This window comes from Lytechinus variegatus, chromosome 10 (genome assembly GCF_018143015.1).
Source record: "Lytechinus variegatus isolate NC3 chromosome 10, Lvar_3.0, whole genome shotgun sequence".
NCBI classification, from domain to species: domain Eukaryota; kingdom Metazoa; phylum Echinodermata; class Echinoidea; order Temnopleuroida; family Toxopneustidae; genus Lytechinus; species Lytechinus variegatus.
Window position 1 is genome coordinate 28319599 of NC_054749.1, and position 22395 is coordinate 28341993.

General features: G+C 35.3%; 1 protein-coding gene across 1 annotated transcript; it reads right to left on the reverse strand.

The window, feature by feature from the left end:
* Positions 1 to 917: 917 nt before the first annotated feature.
* Positions 918 to 21748, reverse strand: LOC121422531 (eukaryotic translation initiation factor 3 subunit D-like). The gene is made up of 15 exons (XM_041617665.1): positions 21554 to 21748; positions 14571 to 14616; positions 14084 to 14220; positions 13126 to 13275; positions 12416 to 12537; positions 11212 to 11344; positions 10304 to 10399; positions 8508 to 8556; positions 8111 to 8241; positions 6424 to 6506; positions 5801 to 5930; positions 5105 to 5247; positions 4035 to 4227; positions 2923 to 3013; positions 918 to 2213 (listed from the first exon to the last, which is right to left on the reverse strand). The coding sequence occupies exons 1-15, from the start codon at positions 21677 to 21679 to the stop codon at positions 2194 to 2196; spliced, it is 1650 nt and encodes a 549-aa protein (XP_041473599.1). The 5' UTR covers positions 21680 to 21748; the 3' UTR covers positions 918 to 2193.
* Positions 21749 to 22395: the final 647 nt, after the last annotated feature.

Consider the following 22395-nt stretch of genomic DNA (forward strand, 5'->3'; position numbering starts at 1 on the left):
GAGCTGGCAATTGGATGAATTAGCATTGGACCAAATGAAAATAAACCGAATCCTCAAACTCTCTTACTTCGTTAACTCATATTCTTTTTAGTGTTTACATAAACTTTTTGATGACTTGAATTATCACATATTATGTAACGACTTCTGGAAAGGACTATGTATTTCGGTCACTGGTTTCAATCATTGTACCGCTTTATGAATCACATAACTCTATATTGCAGCTGGTTAGTACAGCAAATTCAAATGGCCGACTATAATGAATTTCAAACTACTAATTTGTCATCTATCTTTCTTTCTTGTTCATCATCATTATCAGCATCATCATCTTTATCATCATCATCGTTTTCATCACTATCATCACAATTATCATTATTCTTTCTATCATTACCACCACCGTCATTTTCATCATCATCATCATCATTGTCATCATCACAACCCCTACCACCATCATCATACCATCACCATCATTGTCATCATTACCATGATCATCAACCTTCAACATCCTTTTCATCACCATCTCATCCAAACATCTCCCTCTCTTAATATAATGACATCAACTAATCAATTTATTGACTCTCGTTTTGTTTGCTCATTCTTATCTTCATAATTATCAACATCACCCATGTACTGTATTCATCATAATCACCATGTGTATCTCTGGCTTCCATGACATTTGCTCTGGCGACAATTGCTCGGCTATAAATTCTACACACTAATCAAATGACTAACTTCAACCCTGGATGTAACACTACATCCTACCCTAAACTTAACATAAAAGCCTATTGCAAACCTAACCCTAAACCTACATAATAAAACCCAGAGCAGTAGTCGAAGGAGCAACTGTTGTGTCACCGAGTTGTCACCATCACCACCAGCAAGAAAATATTCAAAGACAAAAGAAGAAAAAAAAAATTGTGTTGAGAAGGACGACAAGATTTAATGTCAATATAAGATTCCAAATATTCTGTAATTCAATGTAATCATGCCAGAATTGAGTGGTACCCCATCCCTCTCCTCCCTACCTGTTGTACACCCCCCCCCCCCCCCCTTTGCAAATCCAGTACATGTATATAAAAGAAAACTGAGAAAAAAAGCAAAAGAAATTGGTCTTTCAGGCAGGTACATAATGAGTGACCATTATAGACAGGCATCCCTACAGGGAGAGGTTGGACTGGGCAATAGAACAGAATGATCCAATGGTTATCTCAAAAACTAGAACCACCAAATACAACTTCTGCATTACTAGTATATAATGCATAATAAATACATATTCATCTCAAATTCGACAACATGATAAAATTGTACAATCATGGAACAAGAAGATAATAATAACAAAGAGCCACCAGACGCTGAAACAAGTTTTAGCCATGAAAAGTGTCACAGCTGTCTTCTGTATGTATACTGAAAACTCCTATTCAATATATTTAAGCATTGCAATGGGGGCATTTGAGTTTATTGACAATACCATCATAAATGTGTACTTATTTTGGATAATGGCTATGTAAGGTCAATATAGGTAACTATTTGATAATTGACATTCTATCAATATACATGAAATTAGTAGATTTTCCCCCATAAAAAGTAAATTATTCAATGATTGATTGCAACTAAAGAAATAAAATCCCATAACAATTTGTATTGATTCAATCCTTAGCCACCTGGATATTTGATACAAATATGACAATTAAGTAGCAATGGTCAAAATCATATTACATACCATTGCAAAATATGAATCGGAATGATATGAAAAACAATTTTTTATGGATAGAAACAGAAACAGCAATCTATGCTGTAATATAAATTCATATCACTGCAACAATGTATACCATAATTGCAAAGCAAAATGATCTTCAATACATCTTGAAAGGAGAATGAGGGTAAAGAGAGGGAGGGGGAAAGGGTGGGGGGGTGAGAAACTTGTTAACTCAAATGTCTGAAGTATAGGGTGTGATATAACCAATGACCATTACCCATTTCATTTTGCTAATCTGTAGTTTAAATGGCATGAGTAAGTCTCAAGGCAATAACTGCTACTAACTTTATCTCAGATAATATATATTAATTCAGGAGATTTCATCTAATCTACTAATAACTGATAGAAGTTGCACCAAAAATCAGAAAAAATAGGGGCCATTCCAGATAGTAGACGGGCAATGATGTAGGAACTTGATTTGTGTGACATAGTCAATGACTCTACTCATCATCTCCTTCATCTGTAGAAGAAAAAAACAAACCAAAACAAAATATTTACAAAGTTTGACATAGTGTGAAAGTATACTATGGAGGAATTCAAGTGCCATTGACTTGACAGAATGGTTAAATAATTATCTTGCCATGAGGTTTAACTTTATATCCACAGCCTGCGCACATGTCGATGTTGATCTGTTGTCAGCCACGCTGTGGACTGGATTTGTTTCCAAATGAATGTGGTGTGTGTATACTGCAGATATAAAATCAAATCTCACCATTTACTTTTAAACATCAACTATTATAAGTCGACTTTGCAAGATAATGTATCTCATTGTGTTGACATACAACTATTCATAAGTCTAGTTATCAAGATAGTTGGCGAGATAACGTACGTTGACATAACGTTCTTACGTCCACATAGCAAAATAAAATTATCCCGCCATCTCTACAAGTCAAACTAAAAAGCTTCTGTAGTACAATGTATCTCAACCTAAAATCAACAATACCTGAAATTATGGAAAGCCAACAAGAATTTTAAAGCTTGATGTACACTGCATGTTTAATTGAATAGATTTTTTTTACAACTTACATTCAGCTATCCATAATCAATCCAAAATTGAATTGCAGTTCAGAATAAAGGCTATGGGTGAATATATTTACCACAAAGGAAAACAAGGTGGTTGACTTGAATACATTTATAGTCAGTAGTCAATGATTCAATAGCTTACTTACCATCACCGTCATCATCGTCCTCCTCATCATCCTCTTCATCGTCATCAGAGCTGAATGTGTTATCAGGGATGTCATAGATACGAATCACCGGCTGTAAGAATCAATCAAAACGAAAGAATAAAAAGAGGCTTTAACATGGTGAATCACGTTCTATCAAATTCTGATTTTTAGTTAACACATATTCTTTGTTGATTCCCCAATATCGTATTCCATATACTCTACAGCTCCAAGGCTGAGGGGAAGTTGCAAGATACATCAGAAAAAATTACACATGTATTTTAAAAGCACCCGACATGCTCAAAGTGAACAGGAAACTAAGAAAAGGGAGCTGTGGAAATCCCCATTCATCACATGTTCCAGATTTAGGAAGAAGTTGGGGGAAAAGTAGCCCCTAAAAATAAAAAAATACATTTTTGGGGGAGCTAAGATACATGCCCCTACATGGGAGTCAGTTTCAGTCTTTAAAACATCAGTCAAATACCCAACAATCAATTTTATATTTGTGATTGATCGCATGATTCCTTCTATGGAAAGTGTTGAATTTATTTGCTACAGTCATCTTGGCCTCTAAAATCACACACAGGTCTGCATTTCAAATTTGAAATCAAAGTCGCATAAGCTGAGTGCAACACCACTCTATCGTATAACATGACCTGTATAAAAAGTTCCTCTAGATTTGTGATATTAAAACAGCGCTGCGGAACCTACCCTACTTCAAGACGTTTTCTCAGACTGTGTTAGTCACTCAAGAATATTAGGAAGATAAACTTGGAAATATTACAGTAAAAAAAAAATCAGGAGTTAAGGGGAACAAATGAATACCATGTTTTCTTTTTGTTTTCACTCCAGGATGCAGCTGGGTCTATGTAACTGGATGAAACTATGAAGAATGCAGTCAATGATTGAAAGACTGATGTCATTGATATGAAAGAATGGCAAATCGAAGCAGGACCATTGTGAAAAATGAGATGTAAGATATATTGGAGTAGGACTGAAAGACATTTTTTTATAAAATGCTCTTAAAAGCAAACATTCCTGAAAGCACGCATCACATTAATTGTTTCAAGAACTTACATCGGCAAATGAAATGGATCTTAGAGCCGTTTTCCTACCTTGTTTGGATCCTTGAGAATGAGATATTTTCCTTCTTTCAGCTGGAAGCACTTGTCAACGATACATCTCAGGATACCCCATGCATTATCCATGTTAAGATTGATCTGTGCTGCTAACTCGCTGGGCTTGAACTGCTGCGATCCCAAGATCACATGCTTGGCAGAATCACGGGGGTTGATACGAGACACGTACCTAAGCAAAAACAGTCCCAACATTTCTCATATCATTACTATACACTGTAGGTAATCATTTATCTACAGTCAATTTTATATCTGGATATAACTTTCCACTTGTCTGTAGAGTGCATTAAATAAAGTATATCTTGAAGAGATGCAAAGTAAGTCAATAACTGATGTTCAGCTTGATGGCTCAAGCTTAATCCTGTATATGACTGTCCAGTAACAAAAGAAAGCAACTCTCATGTTATCCAAATTTATTTTTTCTTGATTTTGGATTCTTTCTGTATGTTCTACATGATGCTGAAGGAATTGGTGTTATATAGCCCCAAATTTCTGAAATAAGACATTTCAAAAGCGAGTAACTCTACATATTTCTACATGCAACAATGACACAGTTTCCTCGTTTACTCAGAAACTCATTCTACAGAGTTTGCTTCCTTTAGCCAGGGGGAGGGGAGCCTAGTTTACCCCTCTTTACATTTGTCACGATTATCTGTAACATGGAAAACTCTTTGATTTTTTTAACACTTTATTACTCTTCAGCTTGATGAGGAGGAGAAGAATCTTGCATGTATTGCCAAAATGTCCCCTTTATTATAAAAAAATATGGTAACATAGCATTTGCTCCTGCAACAATTAATTAATTTTCAATCCAGGTTGAAGTTAGTGGTAGTAGTAGTAGCAATTATATTAGAAAATCCCAAGTTTTAAATCCTGTTTTGCTCCCATGAACAAGGGTGGGAAGATTCACCTCAAATTTGCAGGATTTGCCTTTATACCGACCCTTCACCTTACCCGATTCAGTGCATCCTCTATCCTCAACCCAATGTAATAGAATCCAAAAGTATATATCCAATCACTGTTAACATAAACTTGATGGGTACACTTACCCAAACTTGATGAAATTAGACCCTGCAAGCAGAGAACACACAGTCCACTTGGCAAGCTTGAAACTGTTGTTCTTGAGCTCCGTAGCAAGGACTGCTCCTCGTTGGGAATCAAGCTTCTGACGCCATTCTTCTGCACTGCTTTGCTGTAAACATAAAGGGTTCAGTGAAACAGGTTAAGTTGTTTTCTGAATACAGTCTGAACTCGTTTATCCAGCTCTCAACAACCATAATAACCGGTGGTATCTAACCTCTATACATGTATATATGACAAGCTAGAAATTTAACTATCCATGAAATACAATATAATAAAACAAAAAAGTAATATATCCTGCAGACATGTTACGCAAAATAAACAATGTTGTAAATGAAGGTGAACAGATTTCAAAGCTGTACTTTCATTGTTCACGTTACATACTTTTACATAATCACCTTTGTGATCTAATACATTGTATTCATATTGTGACATTGTGAGCATGTATGAATACAAAGCGAATGAATGAACGAATGAACAAGTGAATGAATGAGTGAACAAACGAATGCATGAATAAAATGAATATATGAATGAATGAATAAACAAATTAATGAATTAAATATTGAGTGAGAGAACAAATTAAAGAATAAATGAATGTATGAATGAACAAATGAAGGAATTCATTAATGAATTAATTACCGGTAATAAATAGAGTTCAAACCTACCTTGGTATCCCATTCATTGAGAGTCTTGATGTTGAGGAACTGTGTCTCTCCGCCCGAACCTGTCATTACACCATCATGTTCACATCGGACTATCACGTTCAAATCATCCCCAATGTTCCACTTACGATACCTGCAAAATGTGAACACAAACAATACAATTCAACCTTTGAAAAAAATACTACACGTAATAGTAATAAGCACAAAGCTGAGATAATAAGTTAGTTTTATTATCCCAGCCTTAGCTCGAGCTATCACTGTAACAGCTGTACACAGTGTATTCAAGGAATTAATTCTACTAGGTACCCATTTACCTCACCAAGTGCAGCATAATGTGGATCAATTTCCTGCTGAAGGAAATGACGCCATGGCAGGGATTTGAACCCACAGCCCCGTTTCAAAGTCAGAAGTCTAATCCAATAAAAAAATTGTTATCTGGTTTCAAGTTCTAGTTTGAATATGCAGGGTGATGTCATTTATTGTGAGAAGGGATTTTACCGATCATGCATAAAACAACAGATAACTTATTAACAGCATCAAATCATGAAATTACCCCATGAGCTAAGAATTCACGATTCTATCAAAATATGAAGGAAAAACGATGACTGAAAAGGGTGACATCTTACCGGTATGCAACAGATGCAACTAATGATTCCTCCTCATCTTGGATGAAAGGGTTCTCCACTTCAAACTTAAACTTCTCACCTCCCTGAAGAAAATAATTAGACAGCAAATACAAATAAAGTACATATTAACCCCTTGTCTACTGGAACTGGGTGATTCCTGTATAAAATCTATTGGGAAATAAGCAGTTCAGCAGTCAACAGGAAATTTGACTCCAGCATATGCACAGCCTACTTTCCAATGTGCATTATACAAAAAAATGAAAAGAAAATCACTGTAAATTTGATAGGAAGTTAATTGAATGTATCCAAATCTTAACCTCAAAATCATTAGCAGTAGATTAAGATGTACTATGCAATTCTTTTCAATAATAATATTAATATTAGTTTATTACAGATATGTAAGTGTTTGAGGCATGCCATGATAACTTGATTTTACTGTGGACATTCAGGTTGTGCAATTGCAATGCTCACATCATTTAATCTTAATGTTCATTGTCAAATTGTGAGTCTTTTCACCAATTGTTTTTTGCTCAGTGTAACTAAATAAATGTATTTCAATGAATGAATAAATAAATTAAATAACTATCTCACTGACTAAATAAATGAACAAACAAATGAATAAGATTGATTAATATAAATGAATAACTGATCAAGTCAAGGATTTCTATCCTGGTGGAAACTTTGGTTTTGGAGAGTACCCTATTACACTATTTTGACTGTTTAATCAAGAATCAAAGAATTAAACGGAATAAAAGCAGAGTTTGCCTCAGGATAATTGAATGCTATCCGCACATCAGGATTTGACCTGATTTCAGACAGGGATAACTATACATCATAGGCAGAGTATTATAATTAGTTATTGTTTACAAAATATCTAACAATGTAATATGTCTCAGTTTGTTTCAAGACAGGTAATTCTCCAAATTTTCCTCAATTTTATCACTTTTTAAAGTGATTGGTTAACATTGGTTTGACTTTTAAAAAATCTGAGCTAGAAGTTCACACTTGTCACCTGTGTCTGTGATATGTTACAAAAATGAAGCCCAGAAAAAATTGCATTCGAAAATAATTATTTAGTGCTTCAAAAATTGAAATATAAAGTGACCGGAAACACCATCTTAATTTCATCCCATACACTTATGTATACTATTTAGGCGTCTTATAGACGCCTATTTACAAAATCAGGGTTTGCCTTGTAGTTTTAGCTTTTCATTCTCAATAATGGTTGTTTTCAGGGTTTATTAGTTCTAATACATGCACTTGTACACATGTTTCTTCTTGGTTTGAGAATTTTTTAAATCAGCTGCTCACAAAGTTAAACAATACCTTTAATCAATTTTAAGTTTGTATGTCAGAAAGTGACTTTCTTTCGGTTGTTTAGTCCTGAAATTGAAAAATAAAAAAGTATAACAAAAGTGGGATATTTGGATTTACACAAATTCCAAACTAGGAATCTAAAGGGGGCTTTGCGATAGTCTATGGGAAGTCCAATGGGTGTCTATGAATTTGAGCTTGATCTTGAAATATGAATCATCTAGGCTTGCAATCAATTGCTTGTCAATAACACTTCCCCAATTGCATTGCATTGCAAATCTGCAACTGATTGATTACATGTACAAATAAATGTTAGAACACAGACAACAGGAACAAACTGTTGTCAAATAGCATGTTTGGTGGTAACACTTACCATCTTGAGGCATTGCTGAGAGAAGTTATGGTTGATGAATGTTGCTTCTAATCCGAGATTCCTGGGTGAATTCATGTGTGTTCCCTCATCTTGTGGTGGTTCTATAGCAGTCTCGTTTACTGTCAGTAGATCTAAAGGGGTGAAAGGGGTTGTATCATAGAATTAGGCAATAATCATGTCAAATAGTTAGGCATTGTCAAACCATCTAAACAGACATTCGTGAGCCCTAATCCTACTGGGTGGAGGCTGAAAATTAGTATTTTGAAATTGTGGACAGACATCAGACGACGGACACCACGCCACAGCATAAGCTCATTTGGCCTATTGGGCCGGATGAGCTTGCATGTAATCCATCTTTATGATCATCATAAGGTTTTGGAGAAATAGAAATACTCACCAAATTCTGAATCATCTCGCTTGTCAAAGAACAGCTTACCACCAACATGCTACAAAGAGAAAAAAAACATTGATATGGCATGTGAAAATGTGGTAAAAAATAAGTAGTGGAAAATCCCAATCACCTTCTCATTTAGATTAGTTTTCTGAATGCAAGGCTGGAAATACCAAATTACTATCGCAATATAGGGGAAGGCGGGGTAAGTTGTGACAGTTTTTGCTTTTTGCAAGTTAGAATTGATATGATTAATAATCTTGTCGAAATAAGTACCTTGCTTTGAAATTTCATTCTTCTGAAATATTTTCCACCTATATATAAATTTCTACCCCAACACTGAAAGTCATCGTGACCTTTGAAAAAACCGATGTCAAATGGCACAACTTGCCCCATATATGGGGTAAGTTTGAGCCACCTTCTGGGGTAAGTTGAGCCACAAAAACTATGTAAAAAATGTATGGGGGAGAACCAGCATGTCAATTTTTTGTTTTAAGTCTTTTCACTTGCTAATTCTCTATAAATACTAACATCCTGTAAAAGAAAAAGAGCAGTCATGTAAATTTGCTCCTTTCAGTCTGCATTTCAATCGATTTTTATGGTTTGTTTGTTTTTTAAGATACATTACCATAGGAATTACTATGGCTCAACTTGCCCCATGCTGTTTGGCTCAACTTACCCCAGTCCGAACTTAGTGCGATAATTTTGTATCCACACATTTATTATGCATCCATCATATAAAAGACTATGACAAGAATGAAGATCCATACCTGGACTAATAATGTTGTTATCATGTCTTTATTATATTTAAAGACGTGTGTGTTTATAAAGCACTTATCTATTTCACACTCTTTTTTACTTTTTTGGCTGAAATTCACATTTTTCCCTCTAAAAAAATACTTTTTGTTTCAAAGTTGGAAACAATGTGGTGGGTTAGGGGTTATGCTATGGGTCATCAATATATGACACCACCACAATGTCTGACTCATTCATTATTGGCCTGCGGCTGGTGGCCCAACTTGCCCCTATGCTCAACTTACCCCGCCTTCCCCTACCCTTGCATTATTTTAGCTGCTTTGCTTCAGTTTACAAATGTTTCTATTATCGTTCATGCTATCAGCCAATTACGGCTCATCGTTTAGCATCTGTTGTCTCTTTCATTTCTATTATATATTGTTGCGCTCTAGCATTCTTGTCATTTATGTCATTTTACTCCAATGAATGCATGTCAAAGAGCTTCAATATGCCCGTTTTTAAAAAGACTTCTTTATCGAAATAACAACCACATCTGAGTCATTTTACATTCTTATCTACCACATGAAGAATTTGTTATCGACGTAACTATGAACTAGCTCCTTCATACTTAAGATTATTCATTTACTATGCATAAAGCTGATGTAACATCTCTGATCACATGATACATATTTGCCAACTGTTCCTCCAATTTGCTAAAAACCTATTATGAATATTCGTTTCCTTGTGCCTCCCAATTTTATTGAATCACCTTCAAATCTTCTGAGTAATCAAAGATACAGACAAAATCTGCTCTTAAAACTCATAAGTACCTTATTTCAACAAAGTGAATATATATGTATCCCTATATTCTTTTAATTCATTTTCTGTAAAGCATCATTTCAAACACTACAATCATGATAGTCATGTAGGGTACATTGTACAAAGTATTTCACAGTGTCATAAAACATGAAAAACAAATGGTATAAATCAGGTTCTAAAAATCAAAAATATCATCATTCTGTAGAATCAGTGCTTTCAGTTCAAATATTCATGATTTTCAACCTCACCTGTACAATGACATCCCAAGAATAATTAGAGCGAGGGCAGCACATCAGAGTGGCCAAGATGATGTCTGTAGCAAACACGTTACCCTTGGAGGCAAGCTACACACAAAAAAATGATAAAAAGCTCATTATTTACCAAATTAAAAAAAAAGTTGGCAGTTTGGTACTTTCATCTGTGTATCCCTAGAATCTGATTTTTACAAAACAATAAATGTCTTATAATATTTGTTTGACTTAATAAATATATTGGGAAAAAATATAAACTTAAAGGGATAAATCAACTTTGTTTCTGATAAGGTATACCCATTCCCAATCTCTTTTATTTACAAAATGGAAATATCATACAACACAACAAATAATATGGATATCTATATTCATCCTCAAAGAATGCTCATGGTCCAGTAAAGAAAAGAAAAAAATAAATGGAAACCATTTTAAGAGGGAGAAGAATTGTATTTTAAAAACTTGCATGAATAACCAGGTGTTTAGTGAATTTTTGAAAGTGGTAAGACAAAAAATATCATAAGATCTCTTGTGGGAGTGTATTCCCTAGGAATGGTCCAGCATATTAAAATGATCGATCCCCCTCCTTAGGTTATGATTTAGTGGTTTAGTGTGTAAATATGAGCTAGCAGACCTTGGGTTACAAGAGGGACTGTATGGATCTATCAAGCCACCGTTGTATTGAGGAGCAGTAGTTCCATGTAATGAGAGAAAACAAGGGCAGGCAATCAGCCATACACAATGCCTGTGAGCACCCAGCTGGTAGATTGCTTGGCTGACCCAGAAAAACTCTGGCCATTTCTTTTTCACCTAAATGATTGCAATTATGACATAATCAGTCACCGAATCTCAGATTAAAAAAAAATTCTGGACAAAGTTACTGAACGGCATTCAACGTTCCAACCTACCTTTCTGATGATGGGGTCATCTGTGGTAGTGACCTTGTGGAACAACCTATTGACCCTTGCTAGTCTCTTTTCAGTCTTGGTAGTGATGCGATCAAACATTTTGTCATAGTATTCCAGTTCTCCACACTTGACACTGAAGAGTGAAAAGGAAAATTGAAAAGGAAAGGCAATATGAAGATATTAGATACAATCAAAGAGTGACTGACATGATTAGAGCAGTCAACATAATAGATTAGTCAATTAATCTTTAATTGATCTGCTGTAATTGTTTAATATGATACTAAGAATGAATGGGGAATCAAATGATTAAAAGTCACACATATAGGCTACCTATCATGGTCATGAATCTGATATAAACCTCAATCTGATGGCAATAAAAATATTAGGGGGTCACGTAACAAAGCTGTTTGTAAACGATGTATAGCTTCATGCATACTTATTCTAGAGCAAAATGGGATTTTCTATTTTCCGAGTGGGTGTTTTATAAAGCTGTTTGTAAGTCATAAGCGACTTTACGAACGACTGTTGGCCCATTTTTAGGGACTATATCAACACTAATGGAAGTCTAGTGTGTATCTTACAACGAGAAAGGATCACCAGTCGCTCGTTGAATCACTAATAGCAAGCAAAGTTGTTTTTGTTGCGTAAAGGTTATTATCATAGTAACTTTGCCATTCAGTGGTAACTTCCCTGAAATCCTTGATATCTTCTCCTTGGTCCTTCTGATTGGCTGTCATTATGGTAGTTACTTTCGGATAGCAAAGTTACTGTAATAGGAACTTTTATGCAACGGGGCCTAGATCAATATGGACCGATTATACTCATAACAACAGAAACCAACACAATAGTTAGCGATTAATCGCACGCTTGATTTTTACGATTGCACAATGTAGTCAATGCAATCAGTTGTAGAAAAATATTGTATGATCATTGCTAAGCTTTGTGTTATGGGCACCTGGTTCCTGTTGTCAAAAGCTTCATAATGGCATCATTGCATTAACTTGAGAATGTAGGGGTGTGAGTGGTCAAAAACAAAAAGATCTGAAAAAGCTGAGTGGTGAAAAAGTCTGAAATAGAACGAGCTCCCATTCTTTTTGTACAGAGGAAAGCCAAAAAAAGCTGAAATTAAGCTGAAAATCAAAACAAAAAAAATCTGAAATCAGATAAAAATCTGACCTCTCACACCCCTGAGAATGAGACTTACAGGTCTTCAGGATCTACAACAGTGGGCAGACGTAGCTTGTTGAGGCGAGGAAAATCCAATTCTTCTATCACTCCCCATTCACCGCGGACCTGAACGGATGCACTGCGAGACTTCATCTGGTTCTATACAATGAATTTAAAATTTTTAAAAAATAATCAAATCTCAGTTAAACAGGAAATACACGTACAAGTACTGTAATACACCCAGAGTAATGCATTCAACTGAATTCATTGATATAATTCACGAATGAGATGAAACGCAGCTAAGATCCATACACATGCTAATAAAGCAGTTTTGTGGAAAGACCCATGGGCATGGAAGCTAAATCAAGGGTATTTGGAAATATTGTATAGCTCTAAACTGAGTTTAATGAGTTACAACACATAATCATACTCTTTCTCTGAACTACAGTATAACTACATGTATAAAGCTCCTCTCATTCAAATGATCTTCTTGCCTATAAAGCTCCTCTCATTCAAATGATCTTCTTGCCTATAAAGCTCCTCTCATTCAAATTATCTTCTTGCCTATAAAGCTCCTCTCATTCAAATGATCTTCTTGCCTATAAAGCTCCTCTCATTCAAATGATCTTCTTGTCTATAAAGCTCCTCTCATTCAAATGATCTTCTTGCCTAAGCTACATATAAAAGCTTTTTATGTAATAAGATCTTTTTCTTAAGCTAAAACATTTCAACCTGCATATTACTCACGTGTTGATTCTTATCAGGCCACCTACGTCCTCCATACTGTTTCTGTAACCTTCTGACCTGCCTCTGTCTCTCCTTCTGGGCTTTGGTCAGTGATTGCATCCCAGCGGTAGCACGCTGCTCACGACGCTCCCTTTCCCGTCGTAAGTTACGCTGAAAAGAAGACAGAAATATCAAATGAAAAATCAAATATATAACAAATGCTAATAATCATTGTTGGCCTGTATTCTTATCTCAGGAAGAACTTAGACCATGAATTTACTGAAACCACCATCTAAATCTTTGCTTTACTATTGATTGCCAAATTTGAAAGACTAAAATTCCAAGGTTGTTAGTCCACTTTACACATACATGTACCAGAAACAGGTAGAATTGAAAACTGAAGTTTTCTTCAAATGTTGTCTTTCGTTTAATCCCCCCCCCCCCCTCCCCCTCTCTCTTTTTGAACACATAAGTTGAATATCAGGGAGGTCCTAGACCTCTAGTCTTCTACTACTGCCCCTAACATCTTTAAAGTCTTTACCAGTCTACATATATCTCTTAAAAACCAGAATGCCAAGTGGTAATAAATAGAATAATTTTAATACCTTTAGGATGGGATCTGAATCGTGACTCTGGCAATCCAGAGTTCGAGGACTACCACTGATCGCTCAAAACAATCATTAATAAACAATTATATGCAACATTTATATAGTGCTTAATCCAATATTATTAAGTGCTGCATACTATTACTACGGCTTTAGTCTACCCTGATCAGATGTTTGAGAATTCAAGGAATTCCTTGCTACCAGGTACCTTATTTACTGTCTGAGTAGAGAGTGGCAAATGTAGAAAAACATGTTGCCACAGGACATGGGTGCTGTGGTGGGATTTGAACACCGGACCTTGTAATTCAAAGTCTGGACAATTATCCACTGAGCCATATAACCTCTCAACAACAACTGTACATGTACGATAATACCTGGTTGAATCGTATCCTGTTCCTCATATAGATTGGTTTCTGAACCTTAGAAGTATCAACAAGTTGGAAGGAGGACTCATCCTGCTCGTGAACGTAGGTATACTGGTTACCAGATCCAAACTGCGAATTGTACTTGACTGAAAAAAAAAAATTTATTTGCAAAAAAAATAATAATTACAAAAGAAACAGCATGCATGATTTATCATTTTCATATCAGGTATTTGATTGCATTTCATCAATGTTTGCACGCATGTTAATTTTAACTTCCTTCTGATTTAAATGTTTTTGTCTTCATAATATGTTAGTTTGATTCCCCCGATAATTATTACTTCTGTTAAGGTGGACTGGACCTATGAATCCACTATGAACATGCTGGAAGGTACCATTAAATCATTTCGCAGAAGAGGGCCTTATATGTTGCCACCAATATGACAAAACTCACTTGTGGTGTATTAGCAGTACCCAGTAGTTTGAATACTTTGCTTACCTACATAGCGTTTATCTTGGTATGTTGCTCCTGTCCAGTCTGACACCTGCACAAAGAACATAAAATAGGAAGAAAATAAAAGCAAACTATGAGACACCTAATTCATATCACAACATTCTAGGTATTAAACATTTCATTATTAATACTCACTTTTGTTCAAGGTTAGTGGGGTAAATATACGGCATGATGCCCAACTAGTCTGGAGAAGATAATAAGCGTCATTCTCTGTTCCGTTGATTGTTCATTGGACTACATTGAGCTTTGCTACACCTCCTCCACTCAAACTCATTTTCACTCATTCTCAACGACAGTGTTCAGGGAACTCAAGCCCCCCGTAAACTTAATTCTTGATTTTTACCATTAGTAAAACACTTTCTATCAAAATACAGGTCTATGAACTTTCTGAAGGATTTAAGTCCCCCCCAAAAAAATCGAGAGAATCTAGTAAAAGACAACATCTCTGAAGAATTTATAATATGATAGAGTTTTGAGATTAAAAAAAAAAAACCTCCAAACGGATGGATTTCAGCTGTCTACAGTACATACATGTATATTGAGGTGCATCAATTAAAATCATTCTTAATGCAAGGTTATTCTCCAAAGCACCTGGCCCCCTTTTTCTTTTAAAGTGATTGGTTAACATTGGTTTGACTTTAAAAAAATCTGAGCTAGAAGGTCACACTTGTCACCTGTGTCTGTGATATGTTACAAAAATGAAGCCCAGAAAAAATTGCGTTCAAAAATAATTATTTAGTGCTTCAAAAATTGAAAGATAAAGTGACCGGAAACACCATCTTAATTTCATCCCATACACTTATGTGTACTCTTTAGGCGTCTATAAGACGCCTATTTACAAAATCGGTGTTTGCCTTGTAGTTTTAGCTTTTCATTCTCAATAATGGTTGTTTTCAGGGTTTATTAGTTCTAATACATGCACTTGTAAACATGCTTCATCTTGGTTTGAGAATTTTTTAAATCGGCTGCTCACAAAGTTAAACAATACCTTTAATTGCACTTCAAAAATATAATTATAACTGAAGATATATTTTAAACAAGCTTTGGAAAAACAAAATATTTTACCCTTGCAGATGGTAGAATTACATGTACTTTAAAGCACAGAAATACTCATTCCATGTTAAAGCAATTGAAATCTAAAGTTTTAACATGAAATTCTAAAATTATTTAAACAGATTTATAAGAAACTGCAATAGTGCAAGACAAAATTGCAGATGGTAAAAGGCTCACACAGTCATGCATGGTTATGAACATGGAAAACCATTTCAGAATTATTAGGCCGATTGCCAGCTACTAAATCAAAGTGAGAGTGAGGCAATTAAAACCATGCATTTCTATAGATTGTCTGGCAGTCTGTCTGTGTATGACTGTCTGTTTATGACTGTGTATGACTGTCTGTGTATGATAGTCTGTGTACGACTGTCAGTGATCAGTGAATATCCATCTTGAAACCTTTACTTCAAATTAATCCCCCCCCCCCTTAAAGGTCAAGTCCACCCCCAGGAAAATCCTGCCTTGAATAAGTAGAGAAAAATCAAACTAGCATAGTGCTAAAAATTTCATCAAAATCGGATGTAAAATAAGAAACTTGTGACATTTTAAAGGTTTCCTTTATTTTTCACAAAACAGTGATATGCATAACTAGGTGAGTCAGTCGATATTGTCCATCAATCACTATTTCTTTTGTTTTTTATAGTTTGAATTATACAATATTTTATTTTTTATAGATTTGACAATAAGGGCCAACTTGAATGAATCATATATAATTCCACATGTTCAGCGAGGAATTAATCGTTGTATCAATGACAATGAGGAGAAAATTAGAATATTTCATATTTCATACAATAAAATACAAAAGAAAAAAGTGAGTGGATGACATCATAGTCTCCTCATTTGCATACCAGCCAGGATGTGCATATAAAAGATGATTACAACTTATTGAATTCATATTTCTAGTGGAATCCAAAGACAAAAAAAGAAGGCTTCAAAAATATAAAGTATCCGCACACCCGACCACCCACCCTATAGTCTACACTGCTTTAGACCCTAAAGCTAACCTCGGCCTCCCACTATCAGTAGAGGCGCACGGCCAATATTGGAGACTGACTTTCATGAGGGAGATTATCTCCAATACCAGAGACTTTTGCAAAGAATTTTGGGAATCCAATTCCAGTGACAGACTCCAGTTAGGGAGACAAATTTCCGTTCTTTACATTTGCAGCAAAAGGATTAGCTTGGCGGCAAATAACTAGCACATCAGTGATGTGGAGCTCATCCAGCATCTTGCAACAAAATTTAACACAATTTAAATTTCAGCCCAGTTGACACTGTAGTGAATTATATTGCAGTCCTTCACGTTTATAATTTCATGGAGCTCAATAAATCGCTCTCCTTATTTTTTTTAGCTCAATTGAGCTCCTCAGAATCGCTCTCCTTGAGGAGCTCAAATCAATTTAATACAATGCATGTATGATAAATTGTAGAATATTTGTAGCATCATATATGCAATAGCTGTGTAGCTATTAATTATTCAGTGGTGAAACTAGCCCTGGGCTAGTTTACAAAATATCACACTCAGTTCTGCAAAAAAAAAATTGCTAAAATTTCACATTTTACATCTTTAAATCCATGAAATGGCCATCTATTTTCCATAATTCCTTGAAATTATTTTGATTTAGTTGAAAACTATCAGAAAAATTAAGAATCTTCACCTCTTTCCCGACTGATTTGAACTTACTCTCAGTAAATATTGTAGTCCCACATGTAGACTTCAATGGTGTTGCCATGAAAATCTATATATGGGACTACAATAATCACTGAGTTCAAATTCAAATCAAAGTCGGGAAAGAGTTGAGTATTCTTCATTTTTCTGATAGATTATCAAAATGATTTCAAGGAATTATGGAAAATAGATGGCCATTTCATGGATTTAAAGATGTAAAATGTGAAATTTTAGCAATTTTTTTTTTAGGAGCATGATTTTTTGCTCTCCTTATTTTTTTTAGAAGCGCGGTAAGAGCGACAGTGCGATCGCGCTCCTCAAAAATGAATGTCTGATATTGGTGATATAAATTGAGGATATAGAATTAAAATTGATGAAGAAATGACATAGAAACATTTTTTGTGATCTATGAATAAATTTCACATAAATTGAGCATAAATAATTCTTTTAGTCAAAATTTTTTAACTCCGTGTAGAACCTTGGTGAACCTCATGTACCATTATGGAACAACATAATCAAAATCAATCAACAAATAAACAAGTTATTTTTGTAAGTTTTGAAATATGAATCAGCATATTTAATGAGCTTCAAAATTCTGTGTTGAAATTTCGTATCACCACCTCAAGCTATCATATAAAACAAAATTGAAATTGATCAACAAATGAAGAATCAACAATTTTTGTGATTTACGAATAAATTTTGCATGTATTAGCATAAATAATTTTCTAGACAAAATTTTTTAATTTTGTGTACAGGTTTGGTGAACCTCATGCAACTCTGCCAGATGGAAAACAAAAAATCAAAATCTGTCAACAAATAAAGAAGAGGCATTTTCTGTGAATTATGAATAAATTTCGCATAAATTAGCATAAATGATTTTCTACTGAAAATTTCAAAATTCTGTGTACAAGTTTGGTGAACCTCATGAAGTTCTACCAGATGGAAGAAAAAAATCAAAATCAGTCAACAATTACAGAAGAAAAGGGATTTTATGTGAATTTTTAAAAATATGCATAAATTAATTTCGCATTAATTAGCATAAAAATTGTTCTGGTGAAAATTTCAATATTCTGTGTAGAAGTTTGGTGAACCTCATGAAGATGGAAGCAAAAAATTCAAAATTGGTCAGGAAATAAAGTAGAAGCATTTTTTTGTGAATTTTGAAATATATGCATAAATGAAATTGTGGACGGACGACAGACGAATGCCACGCCACGGCATGCCATCATATTCATAAGCTCATTTGGCCCTTCGGCCTTTTCGGGCCGGATGAGCTAATAAACTTATAAAAGTGGAAAAAACAGTGACTTACTTCGGCTGTCCAGCAACTTCACTTCCATGTTTTCACCCGAACTTAACAATAAACATACATTGTATGGCCATTGAGTCCCCTGTACAGATCGCGGTAGAACTTTGGTCTCTGTATGTATTTTTGGTGAGTGAGTGGAGCCAACAATGGCAACACTTTAGTGGAACAACCAACATAACAGAGACCGAAGCTTTAAGTTTTGGTCTACTGATCTCAGTGAAACAAAATTTTGGGTGGAAAAATTATGCTTTTGTTGGTGTTGTTTCTTTTGTTCTTTTACAGATGCCCTTTTACAAAGTCTCCAATAATAAGAGAGATTGTCCCCCATATTGTGGACTTTGTGGTGAACCTAGGGTTGCAAAGGGATGGAAACTTTCCGGAAATTTTGGAAAATTTCCATGGAAAGTTTCGGGAATTTTCAGCTGCCGGGAATTTTGGGAATTTTCGGGAATTTTCATTTTTTCATTAAAAGTGATAAATTCTGGTTTTAAATACAAAATCATGAATTGATATCCTCAAATATTATACTTTCCATTTGTATGTCAATTATTCTTCATTCTTTAAATTGCCCAAGGTTTAAAGTATTCATCAAACTGTACATGCAATACCTTATATAGTACATGTACATGTATTTATGTAACATGATGGAGCATTATGTACAAAATGAAGCTTATCAATTCAACATTAAAAAAAATAAAACTTTGCATTACCTATTTTTCATTTTTCTTTAAATGTCAAGGGGATTTTTATGTGAGAACCTGCCATTATATAATAACATTGTCCCCTACATGTAGTCTACACGCACAGACCCTTATTGAAACTTTGATCCACAAGTGGGTCTTCACACAAGACTAGCACGAATACGACTTTCTGTTCAACACAAGGACCTTCTGTACACAAGTCATTGGCAGAAACCTTAGGCTGCATATTCAGACCACTGTCCTCAAGTGCAGGGTTTGCTCGTCTGCTGTGCAAAGCCTTCACATTAGTTAAGGGTCTGAATGTGCAGCCTACTCATGCCTTGTGTACTGAAGGCCCTCTCGCTCAGGAAACAGCAAGATTTTATGTGCTAGTCTTTGGGTAGAGACCCACTTGTTGATCAAAGTTTCAATCAGGGTCTGTGCATTCAGGCTAGGTTTGCACAGCAGACTATGGCAATGGCTTGAGTCTTTAAATGGGAAAAATCAGGTCCAGGAATGACAAATTTCAAATTACCCAGAATTTATTTCTGAGATGCCCCAATCCATGCACCCCTGAAAAAAATGAAGGAGGGGGGGGGTTGTCATATCAGTTTCATTTAAATTTGATCTAGTATTTTGAAAATAATGAACAAAATGTTTATTTCTAAAGAGGGCTATTTGAACCAGAAATCTGTATTATACTCATCAAATTAATGCTGCAAACAGCACCAAATTCTCACTTCAGTTATGCAGAAATAAATGAGAAATAAAGTAATGATAATGAAATTATAATAATAATGCTAATTATAACAACAATGTTATTGAATCTTAACATCTGCAAAAAGTTAAGACATCGTTCTATGAACAATGTATATCCCTTGTGTAAAGCATTTGCAGTGTACATGTACTGCCATTGCAAGTACCATTCAGCCACTAATACAGTAATTCAACTTTTCCATGAAATTCATTGAAATTATGCCTTATCTGACTGTCTTAGCATAATATTTGGCTTGAAACTTGCTTACAAAGCATAATCAGGCATCATCTGCCAGGGTAATCCGTTCAATTCCTGTACATTAATATAAAAAAATTGCTACTTTTTGAAAATTTCCAACCTTTCTTGAAAATTCCCAACATTTCTGGAAAATTCCCGAAAATTGCCGAAAATTCCCAAAATTCCCGATAAATTCCCGTTTATTCCCATGGAAAGTTTCCACCACGAAAATTCCCGGGAATTTTGCAACCCTATGTGAACCCTCCCATATTATAACCAGCCAGCTCACAAACAATTAATACAGAGCTACCAACAGTAGAGGCGCATGGCCAATATTGGAGACTGTCTCCAATGTGGGAGATTATCTCCAATATCAGAGACTTTAGTAAAGAATTTGGGTATCCAATTTCAGAGACAGTCTCCAGTTTTGGAGACTAATTTTCTTTGTTTACATTTGCGGCAAAAGGATTACCTTGGCGGCAAATAAAAATGTGATAAGCAGATTCCTCATGAAAATTTACACTTTTAAAAATTCACCGTCTACTTTTGTTTTGATAAGGATTTTTGTTGTCATCCACACACAAAACAAATGGGCTTCTGACCTCAGCGAGACAAAATTTTGGGTGGAAAAAACCGTGTTGTTGGTGTTGTTTCTTTTGTCCTTTTGCAAAGCAAGTCTCCAATGTGGGAGATTGTCTCCCCTAGGCTATAGCCTATAGTATTGGAGAGAGTCTCCCATATTGGCCGTGCGCCTCTACTGACCAAGTCTCACGCATTATGCGTGAGACTCAAGCATTTTGGACTCTTGTTCATCCCCTCAAATCTCTGTCTCACGCAACTATCACAGCCTATCCCCATAATATATACATTGTACACAATGTCTGTGATCTCACTCAGATTCACAGAAAATCTCACGCATATAGCTGGTCTTTGAACTTGGCATATCTGCATCTGACTCTGTTAATAACAATTTGATAAGTCTCCAGATTGACTAGGATTAGGATGGTCTTCTCTAGCCGACCTCTATTTCCTCCAAGTTGAGTGATGTTCCAGCTGGAGCTTTTCAACATACCTACCGTGAAACCGTGAATAATGGAATGGAAGTGCGCCTCTTCTTTTTTTTAACTAGGACCAAGGAGTTACTGTGTGTGAGTATAAACCGTACCGTACCGGTACGTACACAACATATGGGAAACTAATGAACATGAATGGAGAGGTATTCCACTGGCCTGGCACTACAAAGTTAGTATTATTAGTAATTACCTTTCCGAGGCGATCTCCCTTTGAAAATGGTTGGTATGGAATATCTTTGAATTGCTTTGGAATCGTACAAGGACCCCATCCTGTTGGATTATCCTGTATCTCAGGAGGAATGAATCGGGCGCTCATTTTGATGATTTTTCGGTGAGAGTCCTTCTTTCCCGGTTCGTCGTCCACATGGAATACAGCAAGATTACACTAAATTACCCGATAGATCGTGAGATGGCGCTATTACAATCCAGTGCCGGTGTTTCAATTTATTCAATTCGGGGTATAGTATATAGTATCCCGTAATTAGTAACCATCTGGAATAAAATTATTGGAAATGGTTTTTTGACTGATTTGAGTAGGTATGGGTGTCAACATTTACCAAAAAAAAGTTAGGAGGAATACGGGTTGGGGAAAGTGCTTTTTTCAAGGTCAAAGGTCAATGACCTTTTCATATATGCTGTATAATGGTATATCTGAGATGGAAAGGCGCAGGTTGGTGATAATGGTGTCAAAATGCACAAATTCTTACCAGAATATAAAATAAAATAAAATTAAGTAACCAGAATGCACATAAAACAAAAAAATTCAAGGTCAAAGCCTTTCAAAGGTCATTGACCTTTTTTACATTATATACCATACACGGTACAATGGTGTCTCTGAGATGAAAAGGCGCAGGTTGGTGATCTTGGTGTCAAAATGCACAGATTCTTACAAGAAGATCAAATGAAATAAAATCAAGTGCATACAATGCTCCTTCACCAATGAAATTCAAGGTCAAGGCGTTTCAAAGGTCAATTACCTTTTACCATATGGTATAATGGTATCTCTGAGATGAAAAGGCGCGGGTTTGTGAT

Bases quoted from the DNA above. Each gene is read 5' to 3' on its own strand.
- LOC121422531 (XM_041617665.1), bottom strand. From the start codon at position 21,679: ATGAGCGCCCGATTCATTCCTCCTGAGATACAGGATAATCCAACAGGA. The intron at 6,507-8,110 runs GTAAGTGTTACC...TATTTTCTTCAG, and splicing joins CTCAGCAATGCCTCAAGATG to GGAGGTGAGAAGTTTAAGTT. The intron at 5,248-5,800 runs GTAGGTTTGAAC...TTATGTTTACAG, and splicing joins TCAATGAATGGGATACCAAG to CAAAGCAGTGCAGAAGAATG.